The sequence below is a fragment of the Equus quagga genome, chromosome 8 (genome assembly GCF_021613505.1).
Source record: "Equus quagga isolate Etosha38 chromosome 8, UCLA_HA_Equagga_1.0, whole genome shotgun sequence".
Lineage (NCBI taxonomy): Eukaryota > Metazoa > Chordata > Mammalia > Perissodactyla > Equidae > Equus > Equus quagga.
Genome location: NC_060274.1, coordinates 130,935,185 through 130,958,214, shown reverse-complemented (window position 1 = coordinate 130,958,214; position 23,030 = coordinate 130,935,185). Strand labels below are relative to the sequence as shown.

General features: G+C 38.4%; 1 protein-coding gene across 2 annotated transcripts in view; it reads left to right on the top strand.

Annotated features, from left to right (window-relative positions):
* The window catches only part of LMBR1 (limb development membrane protein 1), a 145,828-nt gene that overhangs the window by 4,332 nt on the left and 118,466 nt on the right, over nucleotides 1-23,030 (top strand). For both annotated transcript variants that reach the window (XM_046668846.1, XM_046668845.1), the window contains exons 2-3: nucleotides 18,975-19,047; nucleotides 21,202-21,241. In XM_046668846.1, coding sequence (XP_046524802.1) covers nucleotides 18,975-19,047; nucleotides 21,202-21,241 — 113 coding nt within the window. The remainder of the gene's footprint in view (nucleotides 1-18,974; nucleotides 19,048-21,201; nucleotides 21,242-23,030) is intronic.

Below are 23,030 nucleotides of genomic sequence, written 5' to 3'. Positions count from 1 at the left end.
CTGTGTGTGACCTGCTTTTGATTAACCTATTTTAAATAATATGCACCCATGAACCATCACCCAGGATACTAAAACACTGACTCTAGTTTATTAATATCCAGTAGGAGAATGAAACATTGAAAGTAATTTATACATGCCTTTTCTTTATGCCTGTCTAGTTGCACAGCAACACTTGTCTTTCAGTACAGCTGTTCTTTGAAGGCATTCACTTGGATAATAGCTTCAAAATGGTTTTCTTACATTGATGCCACTTTCACTAATATATTATTACTTTAAAATGATCATAGATTAATATATAACCATACCAAAAAGTCCCCATAATCCCTTCATCAAATTAGTGATAAATAATATTTATTGAGTGCTTACCAGGTTATCTTATGTGAGTCTCCCAACAGCCCTGTGAAGTAGGTCCTTCACAGCACGTTGCCAAGGTGGCACCGTCAGTGTGCAGGGCAACCAAGGTCTGACTCCAGGCAGGCCGGCTCCACAGCCTGTGCTATATTTACAGTCTGTAAAGTTTAAACCACCGTGACAGGGTTAAGTGGTGTTCAGCTAGGTTGGTTACATAAAATGCGGGGTTGGCTTACTGTAAGGCTAACAAAAAGACCAGGGGAGCCTATGAAGCTAGCTGGCAGGGAGTTTTGGGGTCTGGCTGCACAATCTCAGTTCTTGCTTATCGTGGCTATGGTTTAAGCTCCCTCACTTGGCTGTAATATTTTTGGGGACAATTCTGGGGTTGACTAGGACTTTTACAACAGTAGAGATTTTAGGACCCTCCCATTTATTTGGCTCCCTTTTGGCCAGATAGGGTTGGGGAAATAATGAGGATGCCAGGAATCATCCTTCACTTAGTGCTTCCCTAGGTGAGTTTACCTGGCTTTTCCCAGAGGGTCGATCTCTTACCTTCATGGGTTACTCCTTGTCCTGGAGATAAAAACTTTATCCCTTCCCACTTGGGAAAGGAATTGGGGAGAAGGTGGGAGCCAGTCACCAATCTTGTATATAAATTTGGACTACAGTTGTCTGGGGGTCCATGGTCTTTTCTGACCTTTGTCATTACCCTCCAGCCAAAGACCACCAGGAACGCACCTGTAGTTGGACAAGTTCAGTTTATTGTGTGTTGCAGTGAGAGAAAATGCATACCGTGGGGAACCGTGGGGCATCTCAGTATCAGAAAGGAAATTTTTAAAGTAGGATTTGAGCTTGTATTAGGTTATTTGAGAAGAATTTAAGGAAGTGGGGCTTTGGTCTGTATTGGATGCTGTTAGGAAGCAGAGATAATTCTATGATTGGGTATCTTAATAAATCTTACCTAGAAGGAAAGAAGACTATAGTGAGGCTAAAACTGTTATTTGATAAAGAAGCAAGTTATTCATATTAGCCAGGGTGGGGAGATGTTTTGCCATTTTTATGATTTGAACAGTGTTCCTGTTTTTTGCCTTTGTCCGGGCATGATACGGAGTAGTCTTATTTGTTCTTTATCCATTGTGGTGATGGAGTGGCCTTCTCTGATGGTCTCTGACATTGCTCGTCTTCAACAGCAGTATCATCCAGGCCTAGCTGTGAGTGCCTCGCTCTGAGTTGCTAGCCAGTTTGTAGCAACACTAAGGCCTAGCTGATAGCAGCAGCCCAGCTCCCAGATATCGGGGGCTGCTTTTCTCTTTCTCATCATGGTCATAAAGTCTTATAATGGAATGGTGTAGTAGACACAAATCCAATAGCCAACATATATTGAAATGATTTTATAACACGTTTTATACCAGTGAGCAAAAAGGGATGGGATAGAGATATAGAGGATTCTTTGTATTTGATTTTGCTAAACTGTGTTAAATTGGTTTTCCCTGGTAGGCAGTACAGTGGCCCATAAAGATGTCCATGAGGTAGTCCCTGGAACCTGTGAATACGCTGTTTTACATGGTAGATGGGACTTTGCAGAGGTGATTATGTTAAAAGGGAGATTATCCTAGATCATCTGGGTGAGTGCAGTGTAATCAGGAGGGTCAGAGTCAGAGAAGGCAATATGATGACGAGCAGAGTTTGGCATGATGCACTTTGAGGGTGGGGGAAGGGGCCACAAGCCGAGGAACGTGGTTGGACTCCAGAAGCTGGAAAAGTCAGGGACATGGAATCTCCCTAGAGTCTCTAGAAGAAACCAGCCCCGTTGACCCCTTGCTTTTAGCCCAATGAGTCCCGTTTTGGCTTTCTGACCTCCAGAACTATGAGGTAATAAATATGTGTTGTTTGAAGTTACTAAGTTTGTAGTAATTAGTAACCACAGGTTTGGGCTACCCTGCTCTCCTGGTGAGTATACCTCATGTCTCCCTAGTTCTGTACTGAGGCCTTCCTGATTACACTCGAGATGTTTTTCTTCCTATTCTTTCCTTCTTAAGTGACCATTAGAAGTATATGTCCTGAGAGGTGTAGCCATCCAGGGGACGTCATATCCTTTCAGCGTGATTTCCAGTGTTAGTCTTCCTTTTGTTGCCAAGCCAAAGGTATGCAGTGGGATAGAATATAAAATTTCTGAGAGCCGTATGCTTTTGTTTTATTCTCCACAGTGCCTGTAGTAGACATCTGTAGATATTCACTCATGATGATGTTGGGGCTTTGAAAATTATGTCCAAATATAATAGTATAGGTTAATTTCTTGAAGACCTTGGTAGTAAGATAATTCAAACAATTTAAGTCATTACAGGGAAAAACAGACACGAGGAAATAAAGTTTGGAATTTATCTTTGAAAGCCCTTATGAATGTTTTAACACTTAAAACAATCCAGAAAGGACACCAAATAAAGACAATAAATTTTAATTTCACACTGTTAATATGTTATCTTTTGTGCGTTAGAATCTTTTCAGACTCATCTTCCCTAGAATTTCAATGAAATCCTTGTAAATTCATTTTGAATTGTTTTCAATAATATGCATTCAGAGAAGTATTTCCTTATGTCTGTTCCTCCTTCCAGATGTTTAGTGTCTTTCTGATTTTTGACTTGGAGTTGTTGACTCCTGGGACCCAGCTGCTTGCTTTCATTCCCCTGATACAGAAGAGCTTCTGTGCTAGAGGTGGAAGAAGCATTGGGTGAGCTTTCCCAGACACTGGGTCTAGAACCCTCGCTCTGCCCTGGAGGACTCCGTGTTGGAACACTTGTCTTTTAGGTACCTGTCTTCCTGCTGCCCTCACAGACAGTGGTGGGCTGCCCTCCACAGCCTTCCCAAGGTGTCATTGGAAAGACCATTCCTCTCTGTCATCCCGCTTTAGCTGTCTTTCCATTGCTGACCAACTGATCTCCACCAGGAGTGACATGAAATTTGGGAATGCTAGAATTTCTTGGTTTTTAGTAAGCTTTGTAGAACTAAATTTGCGTAAACTTGAAATTGTGTGGGGGGAACTTGAAGCTGGAGAGGGAATACAATATAATTTTTTTTTTGTGGTAGGACTCATGTTAAAACTCACGGTGTTTCAGTTGTGTAGGCCATAGACCTTCTAGATAGGAATTCTGAAAGTTACTCTGATATTTAATTAATATCAGTTTTTCATATGTATCTTCTTGGGGGCTTGAGATTCAGGAACATTCCACATACCCCTCAAAGTACAGTTTTTGGCCTTAAGAAGTCATTCATCTAATATTATTTTACTTTAAATTTACTATGTATCTTTCATATAGCACCATAACCAAATAAGGAATTTGACAAAAAGCTGAGCATTTAGGACTGTGAACAGGATTGTTTCACCAGCATGCTAATTCGTGAGATGGTGATTTCATGCAGTTGATCTGTGAATTAGTTGACGTTGTGTATTAATATCGGATGTATTATTGAGGCCTATAACTGTTGTTATCTATTGTCTAATACTCTTTCAAAACTCAAAATTTTACCTGTTGTCTGTTGAACCTGTGTTTCTCTTTACTGCACGGCAGTACTGAAAGCTGAACGAGGAGGCAGATTCGCTGGCTTTGGGTGGGGGCAGTGTAGGTTCCAGTCATATCTTTGCTGTTAACCAGCTAGGTGATACTGGATAAGTTGCTTAATCTCTTGAAACCTTAATCGTCTCATTTATAAGAATGGGAATTGTAATACTCCAAGGTTGTGAGAATTAAATGAGATAGGAGAGTGCCTGGCACAGTGCTTGACACATGATCGTTACATAGCAAATTTTTATTTATTATTTCTTTTGACTTTGGTGTATTGAAGTAAGCTTCTTCAAGAATGGATGATTTTTGAACAAGTTGCAGAGTTCTACTAATTACCAAGAGTACTTGATGTAACTTTGTTAACTTGAGGGATATCTAGATGTTAAAAGAGCAAGGTGATGCGAAATTTTTTCTTCCTATTCATAGTCTGATTTTGCTTCTGTAGTTACTTTCAGGAAGTCCCATGCAGTGGTTTTCAAATTTGTGCTAGGGCTGGCTACATAATTTTTGAGGCCCTGTGTAAAAATGAAAATACATACTCTTTGTTCAAAAAGCAGGAGAAAAATGCTGTTAAAGGTACTAAAATATAAAGCTTTTTTCTTTATTCTGTGGTTTTTCTCCAAACTTGTTGTAGTGTTTTTTGCTATTCATTGTTGTTCTAAGTAAAAAAATTAAATTTTATTGCATGAATTTTACCATTCATCTTGATATTGTGCAATGCTAGTTTAAATGCAAATATAAGAACATTTAGCTCGTATATAAAATCGCTGAAGTTATGCAGTTCATATTTAGTAGTTCATACATGTATATGTATTTTTTTTCTCATTGGAACAGTAGAAATGCTGCACAAAACTAACTTAACTGTTTTTTAAAGTTTTATTGAGATGTAATTCACATATCATACAATTCACCCAATTTAATGGTTTTTAGTATATTCATGAATTGTGCAACCATCACCAGAGTCTATCTAGTCATAGAACATTGCATTGTATCAAAAAGAAACCCTATACCCATTATCAGTTCATTCCTCATTTACCCCCAAATTCTCCCTCCAGTCCTAGGCAACCACTAATTTACTTTCTGTCTGTATGGATTTGCCTATTTCTGGATATTTCATGTAAATTGAATCATGCAATATATGTTTTTTTGTGTCTAGATTCTTTCAATTAGTATGATGTTTTCAAGGTTCATCCATGTTGTAGCATGCATCAGTACTCCTTGTTTTTTTGTTTTGTTTTGAAGATTTTATTTTTCCTTTTTCTCCCCAAAGCCCCCCGGTACATAGTTGTGTATTTTTAGTTGTGGGTCCTTCCAGTTGTGGCATGTGGGATGCTGCCTCAGCATGGCCTGATGACTGGTGCCATGTCTGAGGCCAGAATTCGAACCGGTGAAACCCTGGGCTGCCAAAGCAGAGTGCAAGAACTTAACCACCCAGCCACGGGGCTGGCCCCTCCATTCTTTTTTATGGCCAAATAATATTCCATTGTATGGATGTGCCACATTTTGTTTTTTTGTTCTTCAGTTGATGGAGCTTCAGGTTGTTTCCACTTTTTGGATCTTATGAAAAATGTTGCTATGAACATTTGTGTGTAAGTTTCATTTCTCCATGTTGTGTAAGGTTTTATGTCTCTTGGGTGGAATTACTGGGTCATATGGTGTTAACTCTATGTTTAGTATTTTGAGGAACTGCCAAACTATTTTCCAAAGTCATGGCACCATTTCACATTTCTATCACTAATGTATGAGAGTTCCAGTTTCTCCACATCCTCATCAACACTTGTCATTAATTTTTTTCTTTTGAGGAAGATTGGCTCTGAGCTAATATCCATGCCCATCTTCCTTTATTTTTTATATATGGGACACCTGCCACAGCATGGCTTGAGAAGCTGTGTGTAGGTCCATACCCAGGATCTGAACTGGCGAACCCCAGGCTGCCAAAGCGGAACATGTAAAACTTAACCGCCACACCACCAGGCTGGCCCAATTAATGTTTTTTTTAATTTTTAATTTTAGCCATCCTAGTGAGTACAAAGTGTTATCTCATCGTAGTTTTGATTTGTATTTCCATGATGACTAATGATGTTGAACAACTTTCTGTGTGCTTATTGGCCATTTGTGTATCTTCATTGGAGGAATGTCTGTTCAGATCCTTTGTCCATTTTTTAATTAAGTTCTTTTTATTTTTGTTATTGAGTTATAGGAAATCTTTATGTATTCTGGATATAAGACCCCTTTCAGACATATGACTTGCAAATATTTTCTCCTGTTCTGTGGGTCATCTTTTCACTTTCTTTTCTTTTTTTTTGAGGAAGATTAGCCCTGAGCTAACATCTGCCACCAATCTTCCTCTGTTGGCTGAGGAAGACTGGCCCTGAGCTAACATCTGTGCCCATCTTCCTCTGCTTTGTATGTGGGATGCCTGCCACTGCACGGCTTGACAAGTGGTGTGTAGGTCTACACCTGGGATCTGAACTGGCAAATGCCAGGCTGCCAAAGCAGAACGTGCGAACTTAACTGCTGCGCCACCAGGGTGGTCCATCTTTTCACTCTCTTGATTGCAGCACAAGAGTTTTTAATTTTGTTGAAGTCTAATTTATAAAAAAATTTTTTCTTGTCACTTGTATATTTATGTCGTATCCAAGAAGGCCTTGCTAACTTAAGGTCACAAAGACTTACTCCTGTACTTTCTTTTAAGAATGTTATAGTTTTAACTGTTAGACTCATTTTGAGTTAATTCTTCTGTATGGTAAAGAAAGGGGCATATGTTTTTTGTGAGCTGTCTGTTCACATCCCTTGCCCATTTTTTAATTGGGTTGTTTACTTATTGTCGAGTTTTAAGAGTTCTTTGTATATTTTGGATTCAAGTCCTTTATCAGATATGTGTTTTGCAGAAATTTTCTGCCTGTCTGTGGCTTCTTTTCGTCTCTTAATAGTGTCTTTTGCAGAGCAGAAGTTTTTGATTATAGTGAGGTCCAATTTATCATTGTTTTCTTTTGTGAATCCTGCTTTTTATGTTGTCTCTAGAAAATCATTGCCAAACCCAAGATCACCTAGATTTTTCTACTATTTCTTCTAGAAGTTCTGTAGTTTTACATTTAAGTCTGTGATTCATTTTGAGGTAATTTTTCTGAAAGATAGAAGATGTGTGTCTAGATTCATTTTCTTTAACCAAGGAAAAATCTAAAAACTTGAATCAGTTATTTACCATAGAAGAGATTGAAGACATATTTAAAAATCTATCATTATATAAAATATATGGATCAGATGGGCTTATAGCTGAATTCTGTATCACCTTTAAAGAAGAGATAATTCTAGTATTATTTAAAGTGACCCACACAAAAAGGAGAAATGCTCCTAATTTCGTTTTATGAAGTTACCATAACCTCAGTAAAATCTGAATTAAAAAAATTATCAAATAATGTCATTTTTAAATACCAATAAAAATTTACAGTACAATACTGTATCAAAGAATTAATACATAGGAAATGAGTTTATTCCAGGAATGGGTCAATATCAGAATGGCTTAATAACCATGAAACATATCAAGATAATTTATCATTTCAACAACTTAAAAGGAAAATTGATTATTCTAATGAATGTTGATAAAGTTAAGCAACCATTCCTAACAAAAATGCTAAATAAGATAGAAATTAATGACATTTACTTAAATATTTGTCAGAAACCAACACAAAGCATTATACTAAATGTGGAAACTCAAAGCTATTTCCATTATTATGATGAAAAAGACAGGAATGCTTGCTATTATCATTATTGGACATTATTTTCAAAGTTCTTGGGAATTCAAAGGGATAAGAAAATTAATATTGGTTATAATTATTAGAAAAGAAGAAAATGATCTCTTTTAACTAGTGATATGATTATATAACTGGAAAAACCATAAGATTATGAAGTTATGAATGAGTTTGGTAAACTGATTAGAAGCAATATAAGTGTACACAACTCAAGAGCTTTTCTCTATACTGGCGATAACCAGCCACAGTAAAAATAAAAATATTTTATTCACATTGGCAACAAAAACTATAAAACAGAACTAAACTAAACAAGAAAGGAGTAAGGGCTATATGTAGAAAACCATAAAAAGCTTACTGAAGGATATGAGGTGTGATCTAACAAATGTAGGGGAGGAAGAGTGTTTCCTCTGCCTGCTCTAGGTCCTTCTGACTGGGCTGCGAGTTAAATTGACGTGAGACAGGATAACAAGAGCAGATCACACAAAGCTTTATAGCATGTACACATGGGAGACACTCAGGAAGACTGAGCAGCTCCCCAAAATGGCTGAGCTGCCAGCTTAAACATCATCTTCAGCTAAAAACAAAGCGGGAGGTTGGGGGTAGTGGTTTGGGGCTTCAAAGGGCAGGAAGACAATTCACATGGAGATGGAAAAGCAAATGTTTAGTAGACAGAACTTTGATAAGAATGGGCTTCACAAGGACCCTCACAGTCTATCAATACACAGAGTTATCGATGGTGATGGCCTTTGATCTTAAATTCTTTTGGGCAGTTAGGGGGAAGGTTAAGGTTTGTTTTAGAGTCTTTTGTTCTCAAAAATAAGCCAAAGAGACACATTTTGAGGTGGCCAATTCTGATGATTCTGATTTGTGGTGGCCCACACAAATGAAAAGATATCCCATGTTCCTGGAGGGAAAGACAAAATATCGTGCAAATGTTAACTCTTCCAAAATTAATATATATACTTAATGCACTTGCAATTAGAATCAGAGTTTTATTTAGAATTGAAGAAAAGTGATACTGAAGTTCATATGGAAGGTTAAATGTCTGCATTTTTGTCTCCAAAAATAAAAAAATAAAAAAGCCTGGAACTAGTGTATGAAATTATGAAAAATGAGACTCATGGAGAGAGATTGCCTTCCCAGAGAGCAAATACACTGTATAATCATGTTAAAAATGCATGTCACTGTTATAGAAATTGACAAAGAGAACAAAGAAATATAATAGAAATATTTCCTAGTATACTTGGGAATTTAATATACAACAACAGTTATTTTTAGTGGGGAAAGATGGTTTACTTAATAAATTGTGTTGGCCTAATATAAGAAAATATGAAATTGAAATCCTATATTGTATATACGAAAATAAGTTCCAGATTGATTAGAGACTTAAATGTCAAAAAAAAAAAAAAAAACACCAAAAATTTTAGGAGACATAATCTTATACAGCTGATTATACATGCTGTGGAATATTTTGGATCCAGTAATAAGAAAGGAAGGCTGTACACCAAACTGATCCAGATTACCTGAGGAGATGGTAAAGTTGGGGGAGGAGGTGCATGTAAAGAAGGTATGACTAAAAGCCAAAAATCAGGGGGTGAGAAAAAACTGAAGATTCTTTTTAAGGTATGCTTTTTTGGTGAGGAAAATTGGCCCTGAGCTAACATCTGTTGCCAATCTTCCTCTTTTTTTTTGTCTTTCTGGTATGGCCTGGTATATAGTTGTACATCCTAGTTGTAAGTCCTTCTGGTTCTTCTATGTGGGATGCCGCCACAGCATGGCTTGATGAGCGAGCAGTGTGTAGATTGCACCCAGGATCTGAACCAGTGAACCCCGGGCTGTTAAAGTGGAGCACGCAAATTTAACCACTTCACCACTGGGCCGGCCCTGATACTGAAGATATTTGCACATAGAACAGTAAGTGTATAATCTGACTAAGATAAAATTATTTGCGTAGATATACAAAGAGAGAGGTATGAGAGAATGGTGCTTGTTTCAGAGTAGTGGAATTGCAGGTTACTTTTACCTTTTTACCTTCTTATACTTCTGTGAATAAATTCAGTTTTTAACAATAAGGATTTTTATTTATATAATTGGGAAAAAGAATAACACTATTTTCAGTATGAATAAAATGTATTCTAATAACCCTGCTGAAAAGCAATATGATGGAATATTTGTACACTCTGATTTAATAATCTTACTCCTGGGAATTTATGTTACAATAATTCCAAGAAGAAAGCTACATGCATTAAGATTTTCACTGTAACATTATCTTAAATTCTGAAAGGGGCTGGCCTGGTAGCATAGTGGTTAAGTTTGCGCACTTTGCTTCGGCAGCCCAGGGTGCGTGGGTTTGGATCCTGGGGGGTGGACCTACACACCCCTCATCAAGCCATACTGTGGTAATGTCCCACATACAAAGTAGAGGAAGATTGACACAGATGTTAGCTCAGGGCCAGTCTTCCTCACCAAAAAAGAATGTAAAAAAAATTGTGAAAAACTAGAGAAAACCATTTCTCTATTGTTGGATGATTAGGTTATTGTTACTACTGAAAATAATAATAATAATAGTAGTAGCAGCTACCACTTGAGAATTTAAGAACAGGAAATATCTGTCAGCTATACCTCTGCGAATAAATTGATAAGAAATAAAGATTTAAGTCCTTAGAAGGTTACCCAAGAGAATAACAAAGAGTAATACTAGAACAATAAACATAAGAGGAGGAAGTACAATACAAGTAGCAATGGAAATATTTACTATAGTGTAAATATCCTCAATATCAGAAAGCTAGTAGCTAAATCCTCAACTTCTGTATTCAGAAGTCAGTATATATTGTTAATGTTTGTAAACCAAAAACTATTACCTAGCATTATGGAAATGACTTGCAAAAGCAAGAGATTGCCTATAGAGAGTTGGATGGGAGACTTAATTTTCTTAAGGTCTCCTATCGTCACATGCATTTATCTCTTTGACATAGTAATTTTCAAGTCACCCCTTAGAGATTTATCTACCATTCCTTCGCTTGAAAATTTACATTATTTGATCGGGCTGGCCCTGTGGCCAAGTGGTTAAGTTCGTGTGCTCTGCTTCCGTTGCCCAGAATTTCGCCGGTCTGGATCCTGATCGTAGATGTGGCAGCACTCATCAAGCCATGCTGAGGCGGTGTCCCACATACCACAGCCGGAAGGACCTACAACTAGAATATACAACTATGTACAGGGGTGCTTTGGGGAAAACAAGAAGGAAAAAAAAAAAAAAAGATTGGCAACAGATGTTAGCTCAGGTGCCAATCTTTAAAAAAAAAATTTCCATTATTTGAAAAAATTAACACCAAGTAATACAATTTTTACATTATTGCCTTTTTCCATATTTAGAATACAGTTCTTAGACTTGTGGTTCTCAACTGGGGTGACAGTGCCCCCCCAGGACACATGTAGCAATGTCACAACTAGGGAGATCCTGTATTGGCATCTAGTGGGTAGAGGACAGTGATGCTGCTAAAATCCTACAATGCACAGGATGGCGCTCCAACAGCAAGGAATTATCTGGCCTAAAATGTTGACAGTGCCAAGGTTGAGGAACTCTAGTCATCAGACTAACTGCTGCAAAAGTACATAAGCTAAGCACAGAATTAGTTAGATATAGACACAATTTGAATAGCCTCCTACAAGTAATGCTCATCTTCTATCATGAGTTGCCATAGTAGGGAATGTTAATACTAATTTAATTGGTATATTGTGATAACCAAATTCCCTTCTCCTTGAAAAAGATTTGGGGGCACATTAAGAGATTAAAGGATAGATCATTCCAAACTACGTAATGTTAAAAGGGGAGAAAAAAACCCCACTTCCCATTATGATCTCACACCTTGTATATAAATATATATATATATTTTGGTGAGGAAGAGTGACCTTGGGCTAACATCTGTGCCAATCTTCTTTTTTGTATGTGGGACACTGCCACAGTATGGCTTGATGAGTGGTGTGTAGGTCTGCACCTGTGATCTGAACCTGTGAACCTCAGGCTGCCAAAGTGGGGTGCGTGAACTTAATCACTATGCCACTAGGCTGGCCCCAACACCTTGTATTTTTTAAAGAAAGATGAAAATAATTTTTACCATGTCAACCAAAAACTATATTTAAAATTAAAAGGAAACCAGAATTAGTTACAAAGAGTCCTGGAATAGCTCCTCTGGAGTAAATCTATGCTGAGACTGGATATCAGATGAAGATTCCCAAGCAGCTTCCAAATGAACCTGGGGGAAGTCCCCACAGAGAATAAAGTATTAAAAAGTGTGTTACATCATACACAAAAAGTGATTCCCAGTAAATCAAAGATCTAAAGGTAAGAGGTAAAATGATAAAAGATAACAGTGACTTCTGGTTTCAGTCTTAACATGAAAAGAGCTCGAAAGTTATCACTTCCATCCTCACAACAAAAAAAGCTGAACAAATCGAAAATCAACAACTCTTCTTAGATCCATCAGATAATTAAGATCGTAGGGGAGATTGCTGCCTTGAAAACCAGAGAGAGAGGCAGTTACTACAATCACAGCTTACCTAGAACAAAATCCTTTATAGCAGAAGCCTGCTGCTGTGGCCAGTACTGGTGGGAACACTTACTCTATTCATTTCATTGCAGGACACTTAGTGTAGACTAGCAAGAGAGTTAGAAACTCTGGAGGGGAAAGCTTAGAGGGTGCCCCCACACTTTCATGAGTTTTACCCCCAGGAGCTCTACCAGTTTCTCAGGGTAAAACACCAGAAAAAGTCCCCTTCTGTTTCCAGCAAGGAGAGGGGGAAAGTAACGATTTTGAAATATGCCCTCTCATTCTCTTTGCCTTGACAAAGGCCTTCCCTCAGGGGAAACTATTTTTACCTGTCACTCCTTACCATGACATCAGTCAGGCTTCTGTGTAATAATGGGATTATGGCTAAAAGAACTGCAAGGCTCAGGCTCTCTTTAAGAAGGAGTCACTAGAGAAAACCAAAGGCAACAGGAGAGACAAAAACAATGACCCTAGAGGAAATTGTAGCCTCTGACACCTACAGCCACATCAAAAGTAAACATAACCTAACCAACAGCCAGATAAACAAAACCTCATGCTGAAGGCCTATTTACTTCAGTTTCTTTTACCCTATATGTAATGTCTGAGTTTTAAAAAGAGAATTACAATGCATGCTAAAAGGCAACACAGTTGGAAGAGACAAAGCAAGCATCAGACTCAGACTCATATATGACAGAGATTTGGGGATTATAAAGCTAGTATTTAAAGTAACTGATGAATGTGCTAAGAGTTCTAATGGAAAAAGTACAGAACATGCAACAACAGGTGGGTTATGTAAACAAAGAGATGGAAAGTTTAAGAAAGAATTAAAAGGAATGGTAGAAATCAAACTATGATAGAAATGAAGAATGCTTTTGGTGGGCTTATCAGGAGACTAGATGTGACCAAGGAAAGAGTGAGCGAGCTAGAACATATGTAGGTAAAAACTTCCAGAATGGAAAAGCAGAGAGAAAAAATGAATGTAAAAAGGGAACAGAATAGCCAAGAACTATGGGAGATTTCTTGTGAAGATCAGAAGGAAGAAAGACAGAAAGGAACAGGAGAAATATTTGAAACAACTAATGGCTGAGAATTGTCCAAAAATTAATACACACAACCACAGATTCAGCAAGGTCAGAGATCACCAACAGGAGAATTACCAAAAAATCTGCATTTAGGTGTATCATATTCAAACTGCAGAAAATCAGAGACAGAGGAAAGAAGCCAGAGGAATAAAAACACCTTACAAATAGAGGATCAAAGATAAGAATTATATCAGATTGCTCTTCAGAAACCATGTGAACAAGAAGAGAGGAGTGAAATATTTGAAGTGTTAATAGAAAAAAACAAATCCACCAACCTAGAATCTGTATCCAGCAAAATTATTGTTTAAAAGTGAAGGAGAGAAATAAAAACTTTCTCAAACAAAAGTTGAGGGAAACTGTTGCTGGTAGACCTGCTTAGGAAGAAATTTTAAAAGTTCTGCAGAGAGAAGGAAAATTACTTAGGTGAGAAACTCAGATTTACATAAAAGAAGAGCAAAATAGAGAAGGAATAAATGAAAGTAAAACAACTTTTCCTGGCTCTTAGGGTAATTTGAAAGATTATAATTTTAATTATTTTAGTCGTTAGCTTGTAACTTTAAAGGATAACATCTCTAATTTTTGATTTAGCAATTTTAAAATAAAGCCGTGTCTCTTGGCTCTCTGCTGTGGAATGAGATTATTGTCTCAATTATGGTTTACTTATCTTCTCTCCCAGGATTTTGTTAGAAATGTATTGGTGGTAGCAGTCCTTGAGTCCATTTACACCTGTCACTCTTTTATGATACTGATTCCTTTTAGTCACCCTAAATTAGTTGAAGCCCATCAGCCTTATGTGAAAAGCTAGGTAGTACAATTTGATTGTGATGCACCAGTTTGAATTTAGGTTCAAATCTTACACATGGAATTTAAGGACAGTAGCTTTTCACAACGTATTTTAAATGTATTATTAGGTTACTTGTGACTGGGTAACTCAGCTCCCAAATGTCATTCTTGATCAACATCAGGACTAAAGCCACGTGGCCCTGAGAGGGATGAATTCCCTACTCTCTGGCTCACCTGGCACAGAGGAACACACTCGTGTTTGTTCCTGCTTGTGAGCACTCAGCCCTTCCTTCCCTGGCCAGGAGAGCAGCTCAGTCTTTTCAGGGAATCATGAGAGCCCAGCCTGTCTCTTTTTATCAGCTGTTCCTCACTGTTATGGTGAGGAGCTGGAATGTTTTTCTCCTTTTTTTGGTTAGGAATTTCCTTTTGTCCCCACTGCATGTAGGACAATAGGCTGCATCATTACAGCTTGCTTTCATTTCTCTCATCCCTGTGGGTCTGTTTGTCTGCTACACACACACTCATTTAAAGGAGGAGCACCTGCTCCTAGTCCCCACCTTTGAAACTGGAAAAACAACCGTCTGTTAAAGTTGTATTTTCATTTTCATATTCAGGTAGCTTTTATTTCCAAGTCAGTAATACTTAGATTACTTTTTATAATTGTTAGCCTTACTTCTACTCTTAAATGTTTTCCATTTAATGCTTTCCATTAGTCTTTTCATTCCATGCCATGCATTTTGGTTCCTTGATTTGCTTTTTTGTCCATTAACTTTCATGCCTTCCCATTGACCACTTCTGCACTAACTCCCTGGAATTCCTGAAACTACTGTTGTCCACCTTTAATTGCTAATTTAAGAAATCCTAAAGCATCCTTTAATCACAATCTTCTATTTTCCAACTTTCTTGGTTAAGTACTTTTATCGCAGCTGCTTCTCTACCAGGAGCCTCCTATACGTCACCCTGTCCTTGGCTTCACTTTTCTCCCAATCTACTTAGGTTTCATGGCCAGTCATTGCACTCACTCTTTCTGATACCCTAAACCAGTGATTCTCAAACAGTGGTCCAGGGATCTGTGGTTAAAACCCTGGGAGCAAATGAGGTTACCTATGAAGAGCTTGTGGAATGAGAATCTGTTTCTGGCTCAGGCCAGAAATCACAGAGAAGAATAATGTTTAAAGGCTTGTAGGAAAGGGAAGCTAGTGACAGTGACTGAGAGAGCAATCAGAGAGGGAGAAAGATTGCTGACATGGAAGTTGCTGCTTAGAGGTCAAGTGAGATCATGAAAGTGTAATTGGGCTGTTGGGTCATTACTGACTGCTGCCAGAGCACTTTGAGTTAATGAGTGGGCATGAAGTCACACTAGTAGTTGGAAGAGTAAGTGAATGGTGAAAAAGTAGAAGTTTGCAAGTACATGTTGTAAAGGGGAGAGAGAATAGGGTATGTGTTAGAATCATCAAGCCTCTGATATTTGTGGGGGACTCTGCCTGCATCTGCCTCAGCATCTAGGAATCAGGCTCTTATGTTGTGTAGCACCATCAGGCCTCCTGCATTCTTAGAGTTTTGGCTTGGGTTTGCCTGGAACGTTAAGGGCCATTTCATCTCACCTGTCCTCTCCCTTCTGTTGTGTTTCTCTACTCCATTTATTCTCCCATTGTCCTGTGTGACTTAACCTGTCTTCTCTCCCCTCTCTCCATGTGTAACTCTCATTTGATGAACTTGCTTCTGTTTCAGTGGAAAAACAGAAGCCATCCAAGAGAATGTCTTTATGCTTCCACCACACATGTACTTACCTACCTGCCACGAACTCAAAGGTTCTGTCTCCTTCTACTCTTCCTCCTCCTCCTTACTGTGGATAAATTTTACATCTAGCCCCTCAACTTGAGCACATTTTTTCAGCAATTCTCCCTTTTCTTTCTTGCATCAGTAATTTTTCTCTCTACTGGATTATTCCTACAACCATCTGTAACTGTTCTCTTCGTAAACAAACCCTCTTGACTTCACATTCCCCTTCACATTTCCTTTGCTCCCTTTTATCATAAGCTTCCTGGAAAGAACAGTCTACTTAACATTTTGTTTCCAGTTTTTCTGCTCTTAATCCTCTTCAATCAGTTTTGCCTCCATCCCTCCAGAAAAACAACTCTTGTCAAGGTCACCGATGACCTCTCTGTTGCTAAATCCAGTTGTCAGTTCTCTGTCCTCATCTTACTTGGCCTGTCAGCAGGTTTGACACAGTTGATAATTCCCTTTTCCTAGGTAAACTTTCTTCACTTGGCTTGCAGGACTCTCAGTCTCGTCTGCCTGCCACCTGCTGACTGCTTCTCCTCAGGCAGCTGTTGCTGATTTCTTCTGTCAAGTTGACTTCTAAATGTTGAGAACCCCGGGGCTCTGTTCTCAGACTTCTCTCCCCTGGGATGAAGGGGAGAGACTTCCTACTCACTTCCTAGGATGGAAATCTTGTCTTGTCTCAGAGCTTTAAATGTCATCTATCTGCTGATGATCCTTTTTTCCCCACCCGGCCTGGCTTTTTCTCCTGAATTGTACAGATTTTTATATCCAACTGCCCGTCCAACCTCTCCACCTGAGTGAGTAATACACATTTCAAATTCAGCAGTGCACACTGTACTGCTTATTGCCACCCAGAACTATCCTCGTAATGTTTCCTGACTCAGGTGGTGGCAGCTCCTGTCTTTTCATGCCAAGAACCTTGTATCTGCCCTGTTAAGTCTGCTTTCACAGCATACCCAGAGCGTGATAACTTTAACACCTGCACTGCATGGCTCTAAGTGACCTCTCTTCTGGATTATTGCAGTAAACTCGTGACTGCTCTCGCTGCTTCTGCCCTTGCCCACTTCTCATTTATTTTCCACAGTACGATTAGAGTGAGCCTTTTGCAATATGTCAGATCATATCACTCCTCTGTTCAGAATCCTCCAGTGGCTTCCCATCTCACTCAGGATAAAAAACATAACTAGGGCCTGGCCTGGTGGTGTAGTGGTTAAGTTCATGTGCTCCACTTCGGCAGCCTGGGGTTCATGGGTTCGGATCCCCGGCCCGGACCTGCATACTGCTCATCAAGCCATGCTGTGGCGGCATCCCACATACAAAGTAGAGGAGGTTTGGCACAAATGTTAGCTCAGGGCCAATTTTCCTCACCAAAAACAAACAAACGAAAGAGACCCCAACAAAATACCACCTCTAAGAACCAACACTTACTACAAACTCCTATGTGACCTCATCTCTTAACTCCTCGTTTGAACACATCAGAGCCTTTCTGGTCTCAGACCCTGGGCATTACTGTTTTCTCTGCCTCGAATGCTGTCCTTCCAGATATCTGCATGTTGTTCTCTTTGCTCCCACAACTCTTTCCTCAGATGTCACCTTATTAGTGAGTCATGCCCCCTCACCCCTGCTGGCACTCCCTTTTCCCCTAACCCTGCACTAATCATCATCTGACACTCTGCATATTTATTTATTTATTCTCTGTTTTCTTAATGGAGTGTAAACTTAATGAGATCAGGAACTTTGTTTTGTTTACTGCTGTGTCCTCAGTTCTTAGAAGAATGGTGGGTATATAGTAAGCCCACAATAAGTAACTGTTGAATGAATAAACTCTAGTCAGCCTTTGTCATAAATATTAATTCCCTTGGTCATCTGATCTCTGTGACTTTAACGTCATAATTCACTGTATTTATGCCCAGTCACTCTTCCTTCCATTGCTCTTCTAGCCCTACTCAGACTTCCATTCCATTGTAAACAGTTTCCCCCTGATCTTCAACTTCTTCTCAGAAGACCCTCTATTTACATTTCTTCAGCAATAACTGGTTTTCCTTTTTGACCCATCTCATACTCCAAAGGATTTTGGGAGGAGTTGGTCTTGGTGTTAACATTCGCTTACCTACCTGGAACTCCTTACAGGCTCCCAGCAGTGGGCCATCTTTGATGCTCTTGATGCTTTGCTCCTGTTGGTCAGTGTCAATAATGTCTCTTGTCACTTTCCTACATATATTGGGAAGGCTTTGGCATGAGGCTCGTAGTCTTCCTCTCCATTCTCATTTTGTCATTTGCCAGATGACATTGTATGGTGGATGTCCACCACCTAGGTCCAGGGTTGTTGTCAGTCATATGGCCACCAACCCTTCTTCAGAAATTCATGCATGGGGTGCTCCCTAGACTTGTTCATCACTTGCAGTGGTTTCATTTGAGAATCTTCAAAGTATTTTTACCATGGTCCACAGCTCTAATAAGCCTTTATTTCCAGCACGCTTGGTCTTTGACTATCATAAGATCTCTAGTCCTTGACCCATCCTTTTTTGCCTATCATTCCCTAGATCTGATTGAAATGAAATGGAATTTAATATTAAACAGCAGTTCAACAAGAGATTTTTTTATTTTGATATATGGTATATTTATTGAATAATTATTCCCTTCCCACATTGGTTTGTGATGCCTCTTGTATGTATAACCAATTATATAAATTTTTATATAATAGAATCTCTTTCATAGATCTGTCAAGTTTTGGTGCCAGTACATTCTTTAAATGTGATTGAGGCTTTATGATATGTTTTAATATTTGGTAGGGATAGTAGCCTCTCATTGACTTTGTTTTTCAGGATTGTCAGAGATGGTCTGCTTCTTTATGTTTCCACATGATTTTGAAAACAATTTGGTCAAGTTAAGAAAAGAAAAATCTTCATTTGACATTTTTTTTTCTGTAATTAAATTGGGCTGACTAGTTTATGTAAATTAATATTTCATCAAAACTTTACATTAGCAAAATATCTGAAGTTTTTACTTTGTAATAGAATCCTTTTTTCTATAAATACCAAAGATGTATCTTCTATTATTTAAGAAAAGATATGCAAAAAATGTAAATGATCTGTTAACTTTGTTTTCTTTCAGATATGTTTCCTTCTTTTTGCCATTCTCTATGTAGTTTCCTACTTCATCATTACAAGATACAAGAGAAAATCAGGCAAGTAGAAACATTGTAATTAAAACTTTGATTCTTGTGCTTGAGGTCTATGGTACATGGGCTGCACAGTGCCTGTCAGTGTGGTAGTATATTCAGTGTGCTCGTGACTGAAGCCAGCAGTTGCCTGGTGTGAAGAGCACTAAGAATAACGTCCAGGGACTCTGACTGCTCATAAGGTCATCCTCTTAGACCACAGCCCTTGTTTATCAGCATTCTTGTGTCCAACTAAGAAGAGTGTGGGGCTGTTCAGTATGAGGGGCATTCCAGTTTATGAGGGTACTTGGTTCCTTGTGACTGGCTCTGACTTTGAACATACTCACCCCCACCCCATCCTTTCTCAGACTACCAGAATATCTTTCCTTTCTCTAAAGCGATGTAGAATTTAGAATCTCCATAAGACCATTTAGTATTCAGTTATGTATCATCTTGTATAATCCTTGCAGGATTTTCCACCTGTGATGCGGGCTAATAGTAGGTGCCATTTGAATACTTAAGGATTCCATATGTTAAAGATTCCTTATGTTATCATATTAAACTTGTCAGACTCTTTTTTTTTTTTTTTTTTTGAGCAAGATTAGCCCTCAGCTAACCTCTGCCGCCAAACCTCCTCTTTTTGCTGAGGAGGACTGGCCCTGAGCTAGCATCTGTTCCCATCTTCCTCTATCTTGTATGTGAGATGCCTGCCACAGTGTGGCTTGATAAGCGGTGCGTAGGTCTGAGCCCAGGATCTGAACTTGCCAACCCTGGGCCGCCGAAGCAGAGCATGTGAAATGAACTACTATGCCCCCGGGCTGGCCCCTAAACTTTTCAGATTTTTGAAAGAAATCAGGAAATAGTCTAGTGCCTTACTTTAGTACTATTTACTTGGCTCTGTGACTACACTGAAATACTCCTTGGATTCTATAATCTCTCAAAATTTTGAAGACCTGGGATCCAAGACAGTATCTTAGCTATTTTTAAAGATGTTTTGGCATCCGGTTTCATAGATTATGGACACAGAAAGAGGGAGAGAGAGAGAATGAATGAATATAAATGCAATATTTTAGGGGAAATTAGGTGATGAGCAGGAAACTTGGAGATTTATTAGATGCTTTTTAGAGTATTTGTGGGGTGGAGGTGGTGAGGACTGTGGACCTGGTTGGTAGAGTGTTGGGAATACAATTGGAATGGATATGGAGTTATTAACACATTCTTCAAGATTTGATGGGTGATTGGATATGGGCACAACAGTATAAAAATTAACTGTGACTGTGTTATTTTGTGGTCCCTTTGGCTGTAAAACTATTTTGGGTAGCCTATAATTAAGACTGGAGACTGGACTAAGAGAATGGCCCAAATACACCATGACACTGAAGCAGGTGGGTGCTCAAAATGCCAGAGACCTACAGAGAGAGGCTTTGAGGACAGCCCTAGTTAGGTATTGAGAAGAAGGAGGGGCCAGTGGTGTTGTGCAATATTCTTATAATTGGGTCATAGTTTCTCTAGCTGGTAAGTTTGTGTGGGAGGACAAAAAAGATGGCTGGCAGCATGAGAGAGAGGGAGGGGGAGGGTGAATGAGTACTGGAGCAGGGACCATCTGCTATTAAAGGATATGTCAAACTTGGTATAGTTCAGTCTGTAACTTAACAGTTATGGTGGAATGTTGAGGCCATGGTATCCACAGTAGTTTGGGATGGTCCGAGAGAATCCTCAGTATTACCGTTACTAATGACATACTCAAATTATAGAAAGGTACATGGGTTGTAAGATTCTGAATTTTAATTTTATAGTAAAATTTTTTTTTGGCTGTTATCAACCAGAAAATTTCATTTATTAGCAATTTCATTTACATTGTATAACAATAAACTTGATAGTGGTTCTAAAGGTCCACTAAGTTTTATTTTCTTGAGCACTAAATAAATGGAAAATTTTAGTTTACATATGGTAGTTTTGTTAATGAGAACTTTTGATTAATCAAAACACTCTATTCTCTAACCATATTGTATCCTATCTAGTTTAATGAGATTTAATTTTGGATCTGTGCTGAAGTAAACACATTACTTTTTGAAAATTGCTTTTATTCAGTAATTGCTTTTTTAAGTTTATATTTTTAGTAAATTAATAAAACATTTTGTTGGATGATAAAAAAAATTAATACCTTAAATGTTTTTGCAGATGAACAAGAAGATGAAGATGCCATAGTCAACAGGATTTCGTATGTATTTTAAAGTTTAATTGTTCTGTTTCTAATTCTGAAGTCATAAATTCTCAAAATTTAATTCTATCTTTTGGGCCGAAATATGGAAAAAGTTCATCTGAAGTATTTCAACACCTTTTATCAATATTAATCCTGTGCTCAGAAAGCACACATAACCAAATATACATGAATAATTGAGGATTGATTATCTCCTGTTAAAATTTGCTTATTTAAGGAGCCAACAGATTTTATCTTCAGAGGATTTAGTCAGGAAATAGGCTCAAGGTTGGGAAAATTGCTGAGCCATAAAAAGAAAGCTCGCAGCTGTTTCAGTGGTCTACTGGGAAGACCGTGATGGTCTTGGGACAGGGAGAGGGACCCAGACAGTCTTTTTAGGTTCCTTATTGCTCTCATTCTACTTATGTATGCTGATGATATGCGATGGAAATACTCTTTAATTTTTTTGAGGTATCAAACTGGATGGAAACCAATGAATTCCTTTCTATCAGATTTTGGTTGATTAAAGTTTGAAATTGTGTAGATATATACCTACATAGGAGAGTGTTTGTATTCCAGGAATTTTTGGTTGATACTTTAAAAATTTTTTGAAAGAGTCCCAAATTTATAGAAAAGTTGGAAGTGTAATTCAAAGAGCCTTTTTTTATCTGAACTGTTTGAGAAGTTGCTGACCTGATGTTCCATTTCCTCAGGATGGTTGCAAAATAATTCCTGTAAATAGTGCATTCTCCTATGAATCTACCATACAACCATCAACATCATGAAATCATCGTTTATACAGTACCACTCATGCCCCATTCCAATTTACCAGTTGTCCCAATAATGTCCTTTGTAGCAAAAGGATCCAGTTTGGAATCACACACTGCAGGTAGTTGTCACGTCCCTTTAGTTCCTGGCAGACTGAAATACGTCTTCAGTATTTCCTTGACTTCCCTGACCTTGATACTTTTGAAGACTACAGGCCAGTTATTTGGCTCTGTCTGATGTTTCTTCATGATGAGTGTTAGATTCTGCATCTTTTGCTCAGGGGCAGGAGACAGGAGGTGAGGAAAGGGGAGGAGGGAAAGAGAGACTGCATGTACTCACACGCACTTATACACACCTGCACACCTGCATGCATGCTTTCACATGCACTGCAATATTATTCAGCCATAAAAAGGAGTGAAGTACTGACATTTGCCACAGCATGGTTGAACCTCAAAAACATTATGCTAAGTGAAAGAAGCCAGACGAAAAGGTCACATAGTGTGTGATTCCATTTATGAGAAATTCGGAATAGGTAAACTCATCAAGAGCAGACTGATGGTTACCAGGAGCTGAGGGGAGGGGAGAATGGGAAGCAAGTGCTTAATGGATATGAAGTTTTGTTTTGGGGTGATGAAAAGGTTCTGGAACTAGAAAGAGATGGTGGTTGCTCAACACTGTGAATGCACTAAATTCTACTGAATTGCTCACTTTAAGATGCTTTATTTTATGTGAATTTCACCTCAAAAAATAAAAACTTTGAAGAAATAAATGACTTCAGTAGGGCAGATTTGATTTACAACTGAAAAATGAATATAAATGGACTCTGCTTTACTAGATTTGGTAATATAAATTATTTTAAATGCCCTAGGGAAAACAACTGTAACTTCATACTGGGAAATCTTGCTCTGTGGGTTTAAAACTTACAGGATAACTTGGTTTAAATAACTTGGTTTAAATTTACAGGATTAAGGGTCTTAGTTGTATTCCTAGCACCATGACATTTGTGAAAATTCTTAAGTGAATCATTTTTCTCTGTCAAAAT